This window comes from Lampetra fluviatilis, chromosome 39, assembly GCF_964198595.1.
Source record: "Lampetra fluviatilis chromosome 39, kcLamFluv1.1, whole genome shotgun sequence".
Classification (NCBI taxonomy): Eukaryota; Metazoa; Chordata; class Hyperoartia; order Petromyzontiformes; family Petromyzontidae; genus Lampetra; species Lampetra fluviatilis.
In genome coordinates, this window is record NC_136313.1 from 7,698,511 (window position 1) to 7,718,361 (window position 19,851).

Genomic DNA, 19,851 nt, shown 5'->3' on the forward strand with positions numbered 1-19,851 from the left:
CTCCACGTTGAGATCAACATGCATTGAGATGATTTTGCTGCCGTACATTTCTGCATGATAAGCCACTTTTTTAATCATTTGTGGCCAGATTCTGGAAAAAATGCCTGTAGGCTTTGGCTCGTGGTTATGGGGATGGTTTAGTTGTATTCGTACGGCTTTTGGGTGGTTTGCCTTTTCTGTACTCTGGACTCCCATCGTGTTTTTTGTATTCAGTAAGTTTTTTTTGTTAAATGTGTCGTTAAACCCGCCACAGCCAATTAGTATAGTTTTGTCGCGTAAACAAAACGTGACAATTCGTTTGTGAGCCATGCGGCTCTTAAGTCGGGTGCAACCGCAACAAACAAAATATGAACACAAAATATGAGCACACCGATGTGCTGTACTAGTGACGAATTGGCACATTCTCTTTACGTGACAACCCTTACGAGTTGGCCGTGTCGGGTGGTGGCGGGTTTAACGACACAATCACACGATATAACCCAAAAAAAGTATTATGGATATTGGTCGCGAAAGCCCACGTGTTTTTTATATAGTTTTTTTTGTAACGTTCTTATTTCCCCCCCCCCCCCCCCGACATCTGTGATAAAGAGCTTCACGGCTCATCGGATTCCTCCTCCACTCCCATCACTCCCGTCGATGCTTCTCATTCTGCGCCCACGCTGGACGCACGTGACAGAGCGAGGGGACCTTGCCGGCTAGGCGAGCAATCCCATTGGCTCCGCTCGCTAGGCGCGTCATATGACGTGGGCGCGCGACCCCCCGCCCCCACCACTATCCCCCCCCCCCCACCATTGGTCCGTTTCCGGCCACAAACCGACCAATCGCGTCCGTCGACACAAAACGCAGCGCGCCGAACCGCTCTGGGAAATACAAACAGCCCCGCGCGGTGGGTTGGAGAGGGATGTGGGCCGCGAGTCTACATTTCGTAGACCGCACCGGGGGACGTTCGCTCGTCTCCCATTGGTCAAAGCGTGGCTGTTCGCCCCTCCCCCCGACGCGGGGCTCTCGACCAATGGGGATGGGGGGAGCGCGGCGCGCATGCGCTGTAGGCAACGTGAACGCAGCGGCGGGGCCCGCACGCCTCGGGCAGCGGGGGAACTGCGACTCGAGCGAGGGGGACCGCAGGGGATCTGGGGCTCAGGTAAGGGGGACCCTAGTAACCCCAGGTTAAAGGGGTGCCCACGGGTGAACGGGAACCCCCAAGTAATGATGGGAGACCAGAGGGGATCTGGTGGGACCTGCGACCTAGGCAGGTTAAAGCGGCTGAGTGAAGGGGGCCTGGTTTTCAGGTTAAAGGAGCCCGGGATAAAGGGGGCCCTGGTATAGGGGACCCGGGTTAGGGGTTCCGAGGGAACTTGGGATCGAGGTAAAGGGGACCTGGGAGCCTGGTTAAAGAGGGCACGGGGGAAGAAGAGCCGTGAAAAGTGGACCTGGGACCCAGGTGGAATGGGTGACCCCGGAATAGATGACCAGGGCAGAGTCGAGCGAAGGGACGTGAGAGCCAGGAAAAGGGGTCCCGGGAACCCTGGCAAGGGGGCGAGAGGAGGGGACCGGGGCCTAGGGACCCAGGCGAAAGGGAAACCCCCGTCGAGGGGGCCGAGGGGACCATGGCCTCAAGGGGGTCAAAGGGGCTCCTGAACCCAGGTACATGCCACCCCGGGGAAGAAGGAGAGAGTGGATTTGGAACTCGTGTGAAGGGGATAGAGGGAACCTAGACAAAGGATAGCGAGGTGGGCGAGTCTAAGGGGACCCAGGCTAAAGGGGACCCGAGCTAAGGGGGACCCGAGCTAAGGGGGACCCGAGCTAAGGGGGGGCCTGGGTGGGAGCCGACTCTGGCGAAGTGAGGGGGCCCCTCCTCCCCCCCCCGGGAAGAGGGGCCCCCCTCAACGCCTCTTGACAGTCACACATCGTCAGCCTGAGTCATCATCACTGGCGGCGTCATCGAAGGCCGGGGCCTGGGCATGTGTGTGAGGCTTCGTTTAGGTGTTGGTTATTTTCAATTCTGTGTGGAAGTCTCCAGGTTGATGCTGCTGCTGCTGTTGATGTGTTTTTTTGTTACCACTGCAGAAGGCGAGGCGTGCTGCTGTTGACGTCACACGCGGTGAGCGAGTCGAAACGTCGCTGTCCTCACGGGGTTACTGACCGGCTGACCTATCACGCGATGAATACGTGAATCTTCCTAGAATGTACTGACTGACGCAATTGTATGATGAAAATTAATGAACCCCATCTCTGGCCCTGCTTGGCACGGAGCCAGTTTGAGATGTTTTGTTGGACCAGAGTTAAATGATTTCGTTTTAGTTCGTCTCGGAATGGCCAGTGGGAAAACCGCCTGCACCGCCAGGAGACCACGCTGGCACGACTGTTGATGTGCCATTCGGAAAGTGATACGAGTGGGTTGGGGGTCTGAATTTTAAGTCTGGGTAGGGGTGGGTCCAGGTTTGGTTTGAAATCTGGGCCGGGGTTGGCATCGGGGTTGAGGTTACGGCTGGTGCAGTGATTGGGGTCTGGTTTGGGGCAGGGGACTAGGTTGAAGGGTGCGTTAGGGTTGATCTCTCGGTTGATATTGAGGGCTGGTCTATGGCCAGGTTTAGAATTGGAGGTTGAGTCTGGATTGGGCTGGATTGAGATTGAGGTCTGGGTCTGAGATGGGGTCTGAATTTTTGTCCATGTTACGGTTGTCGTATGAGTTGTTGCCTAGGTTGGATTGGGATCTGGTTTGTAATGTAGATCTGGGCTGGCATTTGCACATTGTTCGGCTTCAAATCCCAGGGCTCCCTAAGCACAAAGCGACCCTGGCAACGCAAGTGTGTCGAGGCATGCAGGTTTCTGTTGTTGCGCAGAGCTCCCATGGTATTCTCCATTCCTCATCCTCCGCAGTGGATTTGGGGTTTTGTCTGTCCGAGCGGTTTCCCTTAACTCGAGACCAGGCCCATGCCTACTGCTGCTGTTGATGAGGGGGATTTGTCTTGGGCGTTTTGGGTTTATGTATCAAAGCTGTGATTTGTCCACTGTCCCGAGCCCTTATCAGGTCCATATTTGAATGCCAGGACAATATGTTATAGTCTCAGATTAAGTCACTTGGAATCCAAGCCCCTGGTAGTGAAGTATCACAGAAAGGTCAGTGGAACCTGATCGCATGGTGATATCCTCACAACTTAACCATTGGCCTATTCGCCTATGACCGACCTCTTAAGCCTACCAAGCCTAACCTATAACTAACTAAAACAAGATTCTCCCAACCATTAAAACCTAGCATTTACCCCAACCAACTAACTATAAAAACCTAACCCTTACCCTGAACAAGGCTAACCTTTACTCTAACCCTAACTCAAAAATGCTAGGCCTTACCGTAACCACCTGACCCTAATAAGCTAGTCCTTACGTTAGCCCTATCCTTTAACCCTCACACGCTAAGCTCTTTTTCACATTTTACCATAATCAAAAAAAATATAACCTTTAAATAATATCCTAACGTCTAACCTCACCCCTAATCCTTGCAGGCCTTAGTTTTCTCTGACCCAGAACTCTCGCAAGTTAATCGCTTACCCCTGGCAATAAAACCCTGAAAAGAGCAATCTGTAATTTAATTTTAACCCACGCAGTAAGGTCGTGGGCCAGCTTTGTTGACCTGCAATGGGATCTCGCTGTGCTTGGCCCGCTGGTGTGAAATCTGATTCCAACCCCGATGCTGGACTCATTAATTTGTGCAATTTGATTCCGCGGGATTGCCGTGTGCATGATGTCACTCGGAGTGTGCGGGGTGGTGGCGGTACGCGAAGCACGGGGCAGCAGAATGGATGGGGCCTGCCCCTAGGCTGCTGAGCAGGAGTTGCAGATAGAAGACTCGGCGAGCGTTACGCGCCTCGTGGATATATTGATGCCAGCAAATGCACTCGCAGGGAGGCATGCCAAGTCCCAGGAAAGTGATTGTGTAGGGCCCTCTCCTTGCTGTGCCGTACCCTTGGTTTGTCTGCGCGAGCCTTCCTTATCCTGTACATGGAACCCTAAGAAGCTAAGGTTTCAAACCGTTGATTTTCAATTAGCATGTACCACTGCATTGCGTTGGTGAAAATATATTTTGAGCTCGTGACACATCATATCTTGTGTGAGAATCGATTATTCAAGATTTTTACTTGTCCTTCCCCAGGACCTCCAATTAGCACAGTTGGCTGCGTACTACGGTACGAAAGAAGTTCAACATACATGCAATATGTGTATTTTATTGCGGACGATTTTCTAATTGTGCGAACAAAACTGTACAATAAGACATTAAAAAAGAGAAGCTGTGCAAACGAGACCGTGGAAACAAGATGTGAAATCGTTGATTGTTGCAGCTAATCACGACCCCAAACTATGAAAATGAATCGATTCGCTGTGGGGTGAGAATCATTACATCGATAATTACGAAATAATTTAGTATTATTCAAAACCGTCATCTTTGTGTGCTGTTCACTGACCACCACAATGAAATACAGGAGGAGGTTTCCAGGGTTAGTTACTGTTTTATTATTTTCATTTCATTAACACTCAATAGTCTTAAGGAAACAACAACAACAAACCTTACCCAAACTTTAACTATAACATTTCACGTCTGGGAACTGTCCATGTAGGACACGTCCCACCGCCAGGCAGCCTCCCATTGGAGCATCTCCTCGGTGTGGCTGCACCTCCACGTGTGGTGTGTGCAGATCCAGTTGCTGCTGATGTTAAAATGCATTTTGAGGTGAAATCATCGCCTGTGTCCCGAGTCAGCTCTTGCACATGCAGCTAATGTCTTCAGAGGAATGCATCTGTGTACATGCAGGACGCAGTGGCCCGGAAAGGGAGGCGTGTGTAATGGAATGTTACGAGTCTGCAGCACACTTCGCCTTTGTGGTGTGTGCTCACTGATGGTTTCACTGAGTAGAGGCGGCACCATTAAATCCGATTTTTTTTTCTTTCCCCTGAGCCACGCAAGTTTAAAGTCATTGTTACGGTTGACCTCGGCATGCTGTTTACAATCGTGCAATCGATACACAGAGGTAATAGCCGCTTTTAAAAATAGATGTCGCCTCCAGCTATCATTTCTCCTCGATTCAGCGTTGTGCATTGGCCGTGTCGCCTGTCTGCAGCTTTCTCTCTATCTCAAGGGTTCACCGAGGTCTCGGCGGAAGAAGGAAGGGCTCACGTGGTGACCCCCGCTATCCTGCGGAGGGAGGGAGGGGGGGAGGGAGGGAGGGGGGGAGGAGAGAGGAGGGAGCATGGAGCCCGGCTGCCAGCCCGACACCGCTAGCGTCGCCAGCGGCCGAGGACAGAAGCCGTGGGCGGAGCGTGGTGACGGCGCCACGGCCGAAGCGGCTGAGGTGCCCGCCTGCAGCGTCGACGCAGCGCCCAAGCGGCAGGGCGCGCTCGCCAACAGCCAGCACGCGGTGCCGCCTCTGCCGGCCGGATCCGACATGGAGGTCAGCCAGGAGGAGTCGCTCCCGTCGTCCGTAGCGCAGGTAAGCGCGGGGCCACGCAGAGCCAATGTACCTCGTAGAGCCGCAGGTGATTAAGCCGTGTGGTGTCACGGTGGTAGGAGCGGGCGTGCGTTCTGGTTTAGAGTAGGGAGGGGGGTCACTGGTGTACCTGTTGATTGTGCACATGATGCGACTGCAACTTGGCCCACATGCTGCAAGGGCCTAGGGGAGACTGGGCTTCGAGCAGGGTGGAATTTGCTCAAAGAAGACCTTGATTTATTTCCTAGCACCAGGGCCCACTGAGCGAGGTTGTACGGTGAGGTCGAAGCGGTGGTTGTATGATGGTAGGCCTTATATGGTGTTTTATGTGATAACTAGATTTATTTGTTGTGCTTGAGTAATGCTACGTGAGGAGTCAGTTAATGTTTTTTTTGACAGCGCCATTTACCCTGGGACGTCTCGTAGCGCTTAGCATGCCATCACTTGTGTCATCTCAAACATTTCATTGCACACCCTCGTTTTGCAACTGTCCCTGTGCGCACAAAGTGGTATACCGCCTGGCCTGCAATCGGGTGGTGATTGTGTAATTTCTAATTGAGTAATTTGCGGGCCATTTTTAAATTTGCTAAATTAGAACCACGACACCAGCACACAATAGCCCACTGGTTTCGAATTACGTCAGGGGATCTCTACGTCCACTGTGCAGCAGACAGCACGTATTTCACGTTTTTTTCACCTGGAGTAATTACCAGGGCGGCCTTCCGGTTTGCCAACTGCGAACCTCTGCCGTAAGCGGTGAATACGCTGTCACTGAGCCGTGTGATTGCCCCTGATGGCAGATAAGTTGTGTGCTTCGATTCGTATTGTGGTGTGTGTGTGCGGTTGTTGTGCTTGCTTACCGCTGGGGGCGGTGTGTGTTGTAGAAGTTGGATTTGCTTGTTGCGGTGTGAGTTGGAGATGTCGTCCTAGGTTGGGGTGCGGTTATGTTTGTAAAAGAGAGAGGTCGTGTGTTGTAATGGGAATGGGGTTGTGTTAGGGTCTGAGTTTACATTATTGCGGTGGGCGTTTCTCGTGATTTGAGTTGGTTTTGAAGTTTTTGATAGGAATTAAATTCTGTGTTGTGGCGAGAATCGTATACGGTTGGCAAGAGTGAGGTTATAATTTGAAGACAAGTCAGGATGTCAATAGGATAGTGGATGAGTGATAGAAGATAACGGACCATCGCACACAAGACACCAACTAACGCAATAACGTTCTCAGCGACCACAATCCAAACATCTACTACTCTACAAAAGAATAAACCCACTACTGCCACAACAGGAATGACTTGTGTTTAGGTCGGTGTGAGGTTGTGTATTCCGGTGGGCCTGCAGTCATCGTGTTATTCGAGTGGGGTTGTGACAGGAACTCCTTTCCCCCTCGCGACCCTAACGTGTGAGACACGTCGCCGATTTCCCCGCAGGCCACCGACGATGTGCGTGGCGCTGGCGAGAGCGACGCGGGCTGCGACTCGGGCTCGCTGTCCCCGTCCTCCAGCCTGCAGTTTGGCGACTCGGAGACCGGCTCTTCTTCCGAAGACAACGCCGCCGCCGCCACGACCGCCGCCACGACCGCCGCCGCCAACGACAGTGGCGGCGGCGGTGAAACGGCGAACCGGCCGGCGGCGACGGCGGCGGCCGCGAGGCGGGGCGACGACGAGGACCCCACGACGCCCGGACGGGGCAGCCCCAGCGAGTCGAGCGGGGGCCACCGCAGGCCGCGACGATCCCGCTCGGAGAGCGACCCGTCGGCCGTGGCCAGCAAGAAGAACCGTGCGTCGGGGAGCCCCGGCAAGAAGGTTTGGCTGCGGCGTGGACCCTGTCAGGTGAGGCCGTTGCATTTATATATATATATTTTTTACAACCGTGCCATTTCGTTCGTGATCATTAGGGGACCACGAATTTGTCACTAAGTTTATTTTTTTATTTCACGGCTGTGGTGCGGGGGAAAAAATAATAATAACGATTCACAGAAAGGTCACGGAATAAAGTGGATCGCTCTCCTACGGATGTGTGGCATGTTTGAAAAGATATAAAGGAAGTGCCTAATCTGACGTGTTGCAACAGCCACTTCAAAAAAATATTTCCTTTATTCACATTTCTGACGCATGGAACATTCCAACAATAGACACACTGCCCGGCATCATTACAGGTCATGTGCTTCCTTATTTACAGAGATCATCGTTGGGATTTTATCGGGAAGACTGGAGTTGAGTGTGTAGCATGTGGGATGGCTAGAAGCTGCAACAGCTAATTTTAAGATTTTTGTGACTGCAGTGACATCCGTGACCTCCGCGTTACAACATAGCGGGCGTGTGGCGATCCGCCTAGCGTGCAGAAATTATGAATCTAATGAGTGAAGGCTTCGCCAAGCCATTCTGTGAGTGGACAACTTCTTGACTCGTTGAGACAATGTTACCGAGGGTTTACAGAGTCGAGTAGGGGTGTAACAATTACCCAACATTAAACATTATTTGTCACACTATGAGATCTCTTTTACCAGTGGCAAAATATAATGGTAGGTTTTTACCCTTTTAACTGGTACAAAACTGACACCTTTATTCAAGGCATCATGTTTGCAATGACCACAACACAAGTAGGTTGTGGGCCAATCAACTTCAAGGACAGTGCATATTATTATCCTTATCAGAGTTGCTTCTTTTTGTTTGCTTTATTGACTACTTGTGTTGTGGTCATTGCAAACATGATGCCTTGAATAAAGGTGTCAGTTTTGTACCAGTTAAAAGGGTAAAAACCTACCATTATTATTTGTCACAGTTTGAGGTCATAATTTGATTTGCAATGGATCGATTTACTTGAGTATTTTACTCAATGTGTATGAATAAAATAAAATGTGGATATATATAGAATAGCATCCCAAGATACTGTTGAAAAAACAGTGGGCACATTTAGAACACGTACAAATTGAAAAGAATGGCATTTTAGTGGCATGAATTGATGCGTGTGTTGTGAATGTAAGACTCAACATTAATCGATTAGTCTGCATCGTTGTTTGGCTGTAGTGCAGTGGCTGATTGCATCGAATAACTGATGTTATGTTTTTTATATTTCCTTAAGTTGGTCTTAAATGACAAACTTAGGCAAAATTCCCCACTCTGTGTGACCAGTCCTGTAAAGGAAGTATTTGTCTCTTGGAGGGATGTTTCTGGAATTATTCAGTTTCTGTTTCCGATTGATCTGTAAATATGACATCGGATGAAGTGAAGTCACTTTAATGACACCAAACGTGGTGTTACGTCACGCCGGGCGACGTCGCTACCGTTGGCAAGAAGGCATTTCAAATGATCACGTTACGTAGATGATCATAGAAGCTGAAATAAATCCAAACTTGTCCTCAGAAATCCAAAATCCGAACTTTAAAAAAACCAAAACTCATTCGTAGTCCGTTGGAATTTGAGAGGTGGGCGTTGCGTAGCTCCTTGACGAATCACGCGGCTGCCCCCAGGCCCAGGTAAGCAACGCCGCTGGTGTCGCGGGCGCCGGCGGCGTCGGCGGAGGCGGCGGCGGTGGCAGCGGCGTTGGGAAACGGCGGAGCCAGCAGCAGAAGGAGCGCCTGCGGGAGCTGCGGCGCAAGCGCGAGGCGGCGGTGCAGCGCAAGCTGGCGAGCCTGCCCTACAGCAGCTCCTCCTCGTCCTCCTCCTCCTGCAGCTCCTCGTCCTCCAGCACCAGCCGCTCCAGCGGCGGCAGCGACAGCGACGCGCGAGGCCGCGTGCTCTCACCCGCGCAGCCGCCACGTAAGCGCCACCCACCGCCGAGCTAGCACTGCATAGGGTGCGAGAAGCACCGATTGCCGAACCGCGCCGCTGACGTCGCACGCTTTGCGCCCGTCGTTAGCCCCGCCTCCTAGCACGGCTTGGACCCGAGTCGGATTCGATGCCTTGTGAGGCCAGGTAGCATGGCGGCTTGGTTCTCGCTCGGCTCGGGAAAATGGCAGTGGAAAACCACCCGTGACGTGCTGGCCCCCTGCTTGGATGTGCAAGTGGAAAAGGGGTATGACAGTTGACAGTTGTTGTTTGAAAGCTCGGCACCCCTGGCGAATCCATTTTTGTCATTTGGGTGTCACCATTCGATTGAGAGGGTTGCCCTGGAAGAGCGTTATAACAAGCTCAGGCTCAAGGACAACGACTGTGAGGTTCGAACGCTCTCAACCATTGCGATGTCAGAGTTTAGGAGATGCAAGTTCGTAATGTGGCGTGAGTAGTGTGGCCGTAAGCGTCGTGGTGTAAGTGTGAACGCTGCGGCGAGTGCTGTGGTGGTGATAGCACAAAGGCTGTGTGTGGTGTAGCGCACTGGTGTGGTCGTAATGGATATATGTGAATGCCGTGTTGTTATTATGTCACTGATATGTGCATGAGCTATGTGTGTCAAGTGCTAAGCATGTGGACTTTGTGGTACTTCAAAACAGAAATAATTGAGTAAAGTCATTCGCAGCCCTATTCCGTTCCACGACTGAATTGTAGTTCATGGGGATTGTTTGACTATACTTCCCCACGCTGGTCAGTGCAGTTGGTGAAGAAGGCAATGGCGGGGATGAAGGTTGTAACACGTTCCTGCGGAGGGAGCTGGTAGTGACGTTGGGTTGCTCGGTCAATGGCCAGGGTCAACGGCGGCGTGGTGTATTCTGCAAATATGGCCGACTGTGAGGGCGGGCATGAGCCAGCATGGGGAGGTTAAACGTTCAGTTTTATAAGGGCACCACGGGGTGACCAGCCGCTCCCCACCCAGCTCCACCCCTCCCACCCCCCACCCAGCCCCACCTTCCCCACCCAGCCCCTCCCCACCCAGCCCCTCCCCACCCTCCCCTCTCCACCCAGCCCCACCCCTCCCATTTTTGGATGCACGACGGACACAATAATCCCCTGTGGGCTGGTGGAACCAGGTGGTTCCTACCAGTATAACTGTTTCAGTTATTTCCCATAACTGATGTTAGCCGTGACCACAAATTCAACTCGGGGTCGCCAGGTTCATTGCGCGGTGCGTGAACCGCTGCGCCACCACTCCCATTTTGTGCGTGCGCGCAGTATAGATAAGTGGTGGCACCTGTAAAATGTGTCGGCGGAGTAAATTTGGCATTGTGTCTACAGAGCGATACGTTTTTGTAGAACGCCTTATCTTTTTAATGACTGTTTTTTTTCCTTGTGAAAAGCGAATAATCATTTTATATTGCATCGTTCACGCAAATTGAATCTGAGCACGTTAAGCATTGCGAACCACATTGACGCAAGAGAAGGGGCTAAACCCCCATAGAAGGAATTTATAAATTAGTTTCTTAAATGCATGGATCAACAAATAAAAAATAATAGGCCATGTGACTTTTTACAAAATAACAAAAGGCTATGAAAAATAAAAAATACGTTTTACCCTTTCTGGTAATAAAACAGTTATTAAGATCATGGGACCTCCGTTGCCAGTACCAAAATATGAGAATAGGTTTTCCCCCTTTTATCTGGCAACAAAACAGTTGTGTTAAGTTGTTAAAACACCAAACTGAAACCTTTTACAAGGAATCATGTCTGCATTAACCACAATACTTGTGGTCAAAATGCAAACAGAAAACATACTCTGCATATAGTATGACCTGTTTTGTTGCCAGATAAAAGGGGAAAACCTATTCTCAGGTATTAAGATGTTCAAACACCAAATAGAAACCTTTTGCAAGGAATCAAATCCGCATTAACCGCACGTACTTGTGGTGAACAAGTAAACAAACATGCTATGATAATATATGGCATCGATACTAGAAAATAAGGCCCCATGATATAGCTGCTCACCGCCAACAAAAAGCCGTTTGTATCGTTAACCATTTCGAACTCTCAGCTGTCCAAACCAGACGGGAGCATCAACCCACTGACGCGACCGCCCCGAATGCACTCCCGACACGTCGCACGAGCCAAGATACCTTACACGAGTCGAGACACATTTAGCCCAGACCGCAATTGCACAAGAGGCAGGCAAGCAAGATGAAGGGTACTGGGGGTTTACACGGCGCATTCCAGCTGCAGTGGCACTCGCAAACACACGTTCATGAATCGTGAACGTTATTGGTGCTGTTACCGCTCCGCAGTGTCAGCGTTTTGAATGTGATAAGTATCCATCATCGTTTGAAGTAGCAGTTACCGCTCCCTTACCTCTCTGCTGTGATTTTTGCTGGGGCGGGAAGCTGAAAAAACCCAAAACAGACGCTCGGGGTACAACTGGCAGGGAGGGATTGCCTGGCAGTGCTGCAGTTGCCGCGTTAGCGATCGGAGAGACGGCCGCCCCCCCCCCACCCCGATGCCCTCCCACTCCCCTGCGGCACTCACGGATGACTTCATCGCACCCGTGTCTCATCTGCCGCTTGTACTGCTTCACCAGCAGCCCAGGCGTGCTTCGCGGCGCGTTATGGGTAATCGCAAATTACACGCCCTGTTTATAGCACGGCTCTTACAAATCGTCGTTGGTGGAGTGATTGAAAGTTGTAGTTTGTGCACGCATGTGCGTGCGTGCGCTGTGCATTACGCAGCACTTGACTGAAGGCCGTGTTTATCCCATTAACCCACGATCTTGCATGATTTATTTACAGATACTCCACTAAAATTTTTAGAGAATATATTTTTTTAGTTCAAAGCCTGCACATGTCTTCCATAAATCTCAATTACACGCATTAAGTATTTTAACACTGCCGATACGCCTAGTTCAGCATCGCTATCGCTTTCGCCAATATTCAAATGCCTTTTGGGAGAGACGAGGGGAGTCATTAGAAATCGTTAGGGTATGTATAAATAGATCGCCCTGTGATAACATTTTAATTGTTACTGCATAACGGTGATAGGAAATGATTGATATAATTGCAAATGTATGTAATTTACCAAACGTTAAATTATTAATTTGCGGTCCTTTCAATTATTAAAATGCGCCTTTGATTTGCACAATTTATTGCCATTCATTACGAGATTGAAAAATTCTGGCTGCTATCTCCGGCGCGAACGCGCACAGGGCCACGTGTTAATTGCTGCGTGCTGTGAACTTGCCCAAAGGCTCTGGAAAATATATTATGCATGACTTGTAATTTAAAGCTTCATTAGATTTGCCAAAGTGCTGTGAAATACTTTGCAGATTAGAGTGTAATTATATTGTCTGCCCAAACATTTTACATTGAAGCCCCTCTATAGCCATGGTTTTCACAGAAGCTCCACCGAGCTGTTAAACACAACACACACGGGGTTCATGAATTGCAGGGCGCCATCGTGGCCATGGCAGTGGTCTAGATTATTTCTCATTTTGGCTCCGACGCATTTTCGGGTAGTACCTCGTGTTCGCTCGTTCACGACGTCCGATATTTGGCCCCCGCGTTGCTGGGAGCTTGTTCGGAAAATCAATTCGGTTAAATTCCCAATTCAACTCGGAAAATAATTCGGCTCCTAAAGAAGCTCACGGCAACGCGGAGCCAAATATCGGAACGTTTGTGAACGAGCAAAGCACGCGCGTACAGCGGCGCGCACGAACGCGAGCGTGAACAAGCGCTCGGGCGACGACCTTTTTGCCCCTTTACGCCGCAGCGGACGGACCCCCCGTGGTGGTGTACAACGACCTCTCGGACAGCGACTCGGGAGTGGGGAAGCTGGCCAAGAAGGAGGCCCGCGTCGCGTCGGCCGGCGGCGAGGCCGGCGACCAGGGCAGCCTGGCGCTGGGGATGTCCACGCTCGGCCAGGACCTGGGGAAGTGAGGCGGAGGGGGCGGACGCGGTCGAGCGGTGAGCGCATGCACAGCGCCATTTCGTGGTGGTGTTTAGGTGGTGGGCGGTGATCTTAGATAACGGATCTTGGGTGGCCCGCCAGTTAATACGCAGAGCGACTGAAGTTTAATGCGTTTTCCCCATAGTGTGGACGTAACAGTTGACCCAGAATGACTGATTAAACCTATTGTAAGGAATAGACCATAGATATGAATACACCTTTTGAAGAACAAAAATGTCTGCACGGTTGGTGTGTCCCTTCATGTTTGAATGGGAGTCTGGAATGCTGATTTGGTATGTTGTAAACATTATCACGTCAATTGTGTAGCCACATACGTGTGCCATCAAATCATAAACTTCCCAACAATTGTGACCCGCAGCATGTGTGTGACACAGACACACACATGCGTTAGAGTATAGATTTCCATTAAACCTGCATGCGCGTGTCTCGAATAGGTGGGTTATGCCTGCGCAGATTGTCGCGGTTGTTGCTGCTCTGTAGCTTTTTCGGGTTATACCACGTGCTGTTCGGCACTACGTCAGACGTTTCTCAGCACGCGCTTGGAACTTTGTGGGAAACACCATGCCCAACAACATGTGGTGCAAGCCGAAAGCCCCTCTGAGGGCTACGCAGTTTATTAGTGAGCGTCGAGTTTCAGTGAAGGCTCCTATGTCCAGCTGATCGTCTCCTCTGCGAGAGAATGACCTGGAAAAGTTGGGATAAACGTGCGGCTGTGGCCCGTGGAGATATGCAATCATTACACTTTGAAAATCATGAAACTCATTAAGCCTGCAACCATGTGGGTCTAATTCATCCACAATGAGACGGAGATTAAAAAAAAAGAGATCGTATAAACGAGTCGAATAGAAAACCATGCACAGCTGTTGCCTCCAGCAAACACGTTCATTCCTGTAACCTGAGTGCTTGTGATGTTTATCTGAGTTTTTTTAAAGTGTCTTGGCGGTCTGTACATGTTTCTAACCGGCGCGGCGCATTTCCTTCTGTCTTGCAGGTGTACAAACTGACGAGGAAGGGGTGTGGTGTAAAATAAGTAAATTTTTGTACTGTTCATTTCTGAAGATGCCTGCCGCAGTTACCAGACGGGTGAGGCGCGTACGACAAGTGAGAAAACCTTGCTTCACCCGACATGACAGTGTTCCTGTTTGCCTTATTTATTGGTACCTTTCCTTCTAGCAAAGTAAATATACCAGTAGAACTTTTCTGACACATCTGTCCAATCCGCCCTGCGTAATGAAGCATCGCTCGCTCTTGCAAGTGAATAAAATGCCAGAAACGGGACATCGCGGGGGTTTGCAGGGGGGGTGTGGGGTTTGTAAACTCTCACACATTTTGAATGAAGTATTAAACTGCCTGGAGTTGAGTTCTCGCATGAGTCGGGGTGGGGGGGGCGGGGGTTACTTCGGAGGGAAAGGTTTGACTGAAAAACATTAAGGTTCAGGGGCCTTTGCAAAACATCCCATAACTCGTGAGTCTTGATTGTTAAGTTAAATAAATGGAGTCGTTCAGCAGTGGTTAAACCGTAAACAGCCGAAGCCTACCGCTGAAGGTTTTAACTTGTTGGAGTGACACCAGCCACCAGGGATTCCAGTTGGCGTCGTTTAACTCGCAGCCTCGCCAATGCTTTACCCCCAAAGCCACCCGGGAGTTTGTTCAACAACGGCGCATCCAACTCGCGCAATTGAAGCGATCACGTAACAATCCACTTCTCTTGGAAAAGCAACAGTTTAGAAACGTGTTATAGTTGAGTGCGAAGTTTGTTTTTGAACCAATCCAAGGAGCCAGTAGACGCTGTAACAACTTAACGTCAGTCATATTCTATATAAAATATACAGCTAGGCCGGAAAGTTGTCAATTCTCTGAAATTTATTTTTGGCGTTTTTTTTACGCGAGAGTGTGTAATTGGTTTGTAAGCTGAGATAGATGGAGAGATGATGATGATGATGAATGGCAGTCTTGTCTCATCTTGATAGACACCCAGGGCGGTTGGGAATGTGATCGCTCAGGACTTACAAGTTGGGGCACCCAGCATCTCATTGACAAGGGACAAAGATTCGACTACTGCAAGGAGATCACGTTTGCTGGCACGTACAACTTTGCCCGCCAATCCGCACCCTCGTTTCACGCTTCCCCATCCCCGGCGCATTATCTCGTAGTTCACGCGTGTCATCTGGAATGTTGGTGTGGGTCGTCCTTAGGTTTGGAAACTAAGCTGTGCACCACATAACTGGCCACCCGATGTCAAAATCACCGAGGATGCGATCGAACCCGTCAGATTTAGGACTCCATGCACGGATTGAGCCTCGAAAAGTTGCTTGCATGAGAGAAACCGCCATACACAAACGGCAGGCGCTGGGCGCAGCGGAATCCACAGTCCTACCACCACCGCTCTCCGCTCACGCGTACACGCGCCCCCCGCCTTCAACCCACAAGGAGCCGCACCGTGTGGGGGAAGTGGATTGACACTAGGGGCTGTGCGTGTAGTGTGTGCGTGTGTCTGCACCCTCCACTCACCTGGATGGGTTCCGCGCCGATCTCCACCACTCTCGGCGGGTTGGGGAAATGCCGCACACTGCTGGCGACTGTCATCTCCTTGCAGCAGTCGTCTGCGATGTCTCGCTTGTTAAATCAATGGCTCCTTGTCCCGGCTTCTTGTCATGAGCATGTCTGATTTGGTTGAATTGCTGAGTCGCTTGCTGGCATGCAGTCTGGGAGGTCTAAACTTGATGCGTCACACCTCCAACGAAGACTTAGGGAAGCCAAGGGGCTTAACAAAGGAGTATGGTGTACTTCCAAACATCACTCCAGCATCTTCTTGGTTCTTTCGGTAAAGTCACGTAGAATGGAAATATTAAAATAATAAAAATAAAACATAATAAAATAATTCTCACGACGTTTTGGCCACAACGCAAGCAGCCTTCCTCAGGTGAAGAACAGGTCTGTCGATAAGACAGTCTAAATGACAGACCTGTTCTTCACCTGTGGACGGCTGCTTGCGTTGTGGCCGAAACGTCGTGAGAATTATTTTATTATATTTTATTATTTTATTATTTCCATTCTACATAACTTTACCGATAGAACCAAGAAGATGAATCCCTGCAGTCACGAAAGCTTTAAATCGAAATCACTCCAGCAACCCATTAAACTGGCTAAAAGCATGTTACACTCGTACGTGTATATGACGGGCAGTCGAAACGTTTAGATTCGTAAATTAATTAATCTTCGCTCACCCTTTATGCAGATTTCCTTTCAACGCCAGTTGATTTCCGTGTGCCTGGTCTCATCGCAGATGAAGATCATTGACGTCGCAGGCTGGGAAATTTTTTGAAAAATCTAAAAAATTCTGTAATCTTTATTATTTCATCATTATCAAAAGTTTTGACCACATTCATATGTGTGTGTGTATAGCTCTGTAAGCTGCAGTACTATTCTGGTTAATGAGATGGCTCTGAGTTCTCTGACCTGTTTTTTTAACCGTTACGCTAAAGGCATGCAGTACGTTTGACTTGAGGATGCCTATATATAGTATTTAACGTTTGTAAAGCAACAGCACGTGGATGTGGAATTCTTTGACAGTTTCACACGAACTTTTAATTTATTTTGTAGAGGTTATTCGAAAAATGCGCGGACGCATCGGCAACTTGGTGCTTAAGCAAATTCTCCCCGTTGGTCTGCGCTTGGCATACTTAAACTATAAAACTAAACCATTTTTTATTTTGCCGGTTAAGGCCGACTGAGCTATACAGTTCTTTTTCAGAAGCGACCTGGCCACAAATGATAGCTCAACAACGTGGCTTATATGGAAATTTATAGCAGCCAAATACTCTAAAACACACGTTGATTCTAAATGTGGAGGGAAAAACCAGAGGACCCGGAGAAAGATCCACGCGAACCACGGGGAGAGAGACACTGCAAACTCCAAATATACAGCAGGCGTCGGGGTCAGGATCGAACCCACGACCTCCTGTATACCAGGCGAGGGAGTTAACATCTCATAGCCACCGCGGCGCCCCACTTATTAAAGGGCGGAGAAGGGGGAGGAATCTTAACAATTGTATGAAATCCACGACAGCAAAAAATTGTCCCCCTCCCTTCACCCCTCCGCAACTGAGCGATGTCGCCGTGACAGGCGGCAGTGTTCGCGTCACGTTTAAACGTCATGATAATTCTGCAACGTAAAATTGTTCACGAGTGAAACACGCATACCCCTCCCCAAAAAAACCACCCAGATGACATGTATAAGACTACCTCCTCCACAGTTGTTTTAAAACGTCTCTCTTGTCGGCATACTGTGATGACAACGAGCACGTTGGTTCCGTTTGGAGGCAGTGTTACTTTTTTTGCGTGCGGCGTGAACCACTTGGCAGGTGTCGCGTCGTCTCCCAGTGCTCGTGGGCATCTGCGGGGCCTCGTGCAAGAACCACTCGTAACACCTTGAATAAAGTCACGAATGTGTGTGTGTTTTTTTTATTTAGTGTTATTAAGTTGTTAAACAAAAAAAGCAAACGTACACAGGGGAAGTCCGACTTTGAAAATGCCGCCGTGGGATTGTGTTTTTTTGTGTTAATCCAGAGGTGAAACCAAACCCGGCTTTTGCAACGTACACGTTCGGCTCTGCTGATTTTCGTGGACCCCGGGCGTGTTCTGGGTAAACTCTAAGAGAATGCTGTAAAATACAATGCCTTTTGAGCTTAGCAGGATCTCCCCCCCCCCACCCCCATTTCTTAATAAAAAAAATCTGCTTGGAGATGGGATTAAGAAGTTACTCGTACAGCGATTTCTATGATTTTTTTTGGACCACGAAAGCTAAGCGGACGGGCGATATGGCGAGTGTTAAGTGATCGTGCTCGTGTTTAGTTGGATCGTAACACATTTTTGTATGCAGTCGCAAAAAAATACAAAATGCAGGTTGTTTTGGTGAAGCTATTTTGAATGAATATTTTTCTCCAATTATTATTTTTTGGTAGCGTTTGACATCTTAACCGATATCCACTCCGGTTTGCCGAATGTGTGATGGTTCTGTTGTTTTCTCGTCGTAAGGCACAATGATGCTCTGATCTGATGTTGGGGAGAATCCATCCTTGGTGCAGATCCGGAGTCAATCCTGATCCGTGCGTCCCACTGCAAACTGGGCCAGCCGTCCGTGACGAAATTCGGGTTAATTCCTGGACAACGGGGGGTTGCGTTCTGTTTAAAAACAAAAAAATCTGCTCTTCCAGTGAACGTATTATACATTATTGGGACATTCGTGTTTTGGAAGCTTGTAAAAAAGAAAGTGATGTGAAACACAACGAGGCACTGTCCGGTTTGTGTGTAAATGCGTGCTGTCACTTTGGTTTACCAGCCCAAGATGTCAGTTGTAACGTAAGGAGTTCCGTTACATTTTTATGCACTGTTTTAAATGTAGATACAATTTACGTCCAAATCAACTTGCTGTTTGGGTTCCATCAATAAAAATACATTCTAGGCAACATGGCCATTTTCTCATTTTCATTGCCTTACAGCCCAGTGGCAATCACCATAGCCGCATTTATATATCTCAAAGCTTTGATTAACGCTGCGTTAATGATGAAACGTGCATGAATGTATGAATGGTTGCTTGTATTTTAAGACTGATGGCCTAATGGGGCACGCACGTGGTCCCTAACCATAGAACCAAGTGAGAAAGTTGCAGGTGTGCCATCTAGCAATGGACGGGAGGATTTGAATCCTAACGAGAAGGAACAGAATCAGGAATGAAGACTTGAGAATGAAAATTATTGAAGCAAGTGTAATCGATATCATGACAACACTTAAATTGTGGAACGTCTTGCTTGCCTGTCCGATGACGGATCGGATGACGAATTGAAAGGATAGACTTCCGGTGGCGTTATGGCCGAGTGAGCGGCGCTGAACGGACCTCCAACCCCTACTGTAAACAACAACAACCCTCATCATCCGCACCTAGTTTACACAACAAAGGCTCATTCCTAGCAGCGTGCTTCAGCCGCACCGAACCTCACAAAAATAATATTCAGGGCCTACCTTGGCTCCTCCCACCCTCAACCAGTATATATACAAGGACTGTTTTCTTGGAATTTCTCTCACTTGATACAGCAATCGTGCTGTGACGGTTCCACCTGAAGACGGAAGCTTGTGTTGCCTCCGAAACGTCGTGATTTTTATTTTATTTTACTTTTATTAATTTTTTACCTACGTGACTTTACCGAAAAAACCTAAGAATATGAACCCTGTTTACTCCGTACACCAGATTTGTTTTTTTCTCTTCAGCCGATTTTTTTCTTTATTTCTTAGCTCCAGGTGGGATTTTTGTTGGTTGTTGTTGTTGTTGCCTTTCAGGGCAATTTATAAACTGTCTGTGCTCCAGAGCCCACAGTGCGCAGCTCAAGTCTGCTCCCGTGGCAGGCGAGGGAGATTTCACCCCTCTCGCCTCGTGCGTCGTGGTGGATAGGGCCCTCCAAGGCCGTAGCCACGGAGTCAACATTGGGGGGGGGACCAAATCTTCCAGGGGGTCTGGGAGTCCCAACCCAGAAAAAAAAATCTAAATTTTAAAACGAAATTCCTGCCTAAAATATTAAAAATTCACGAACACACAGGATGGACTTTTTTTTTATTTTA

General features: G+C 49.2%; 1 protein-coding gene and 1 long non-coding RNA gene across 2 annotated transcripts; both read left to right on the forward strand.

Moving 5' to 3' along the window:
• The first annotated feature begins 1,054 nt into the window (after positions 1-1,054).
• On the forward strand, positions 1,055-5,196 carry LOC144945942 (uncharacterized). Its single transcript, XR_013639728.1, has 3 exons — positions 1,055-1,141; positions 2,068-2,101; positions 5,115-5,196. It is a non-coding gene; the product is annotated as an uncharacterized LOC144945942 (long non-coding RNA).
• A 15-nt stretch (positions 5,197-5,211) lies between these two features.
• Positions 5,212-18,704, forward strand: LOC144945943 (uncharacterized). The gene is made up of 5 exons (XM_078874611.1): positions 5,212-5,483; positions 6,904-7,305; positions 8,946-9,234; positions 13,039-13,232; positions 14,228-18,704. The coding sequence occupies exons 1-4, from the start codon at positions 5,244-5,246 to the stop codon at positions 13,203-13,205; spliced, it is 1,098 nt and encodes a 365-aa protein (XP_078730737.1). The 5' UTR covers positions 5,212-5,243; the 3' UTR covers positions 13,206-13,232; positions 14,228-18,704.
• Positions 18,705-19,851: the final 1,147 nt, after the last annotated feature.

Coding starts and splice junctions, on each gene's coding strand:
- LOC144945943 (XM_078874611.1), top strand. CDS start 5,244: ATGGAGCCCGGCTGCCAGCCCGACACCGCTAGCGTCGCCAGCGGCCGA. Junction 5,484..6,903: donor TCCCGTCGTCCGTAGCGCAG/GTAAGCGCGGGG, acceptor ATTTCCCCGCAG/GCCACCGACGATGTGCGTGG. Junction 9,235..13,038: donor CTCACCCGCGCAGCCGCCAC/GTAAGCGCCACC, acceptor TTTACGCCGCAG/CGGACGGACCCCCCGTGGTG.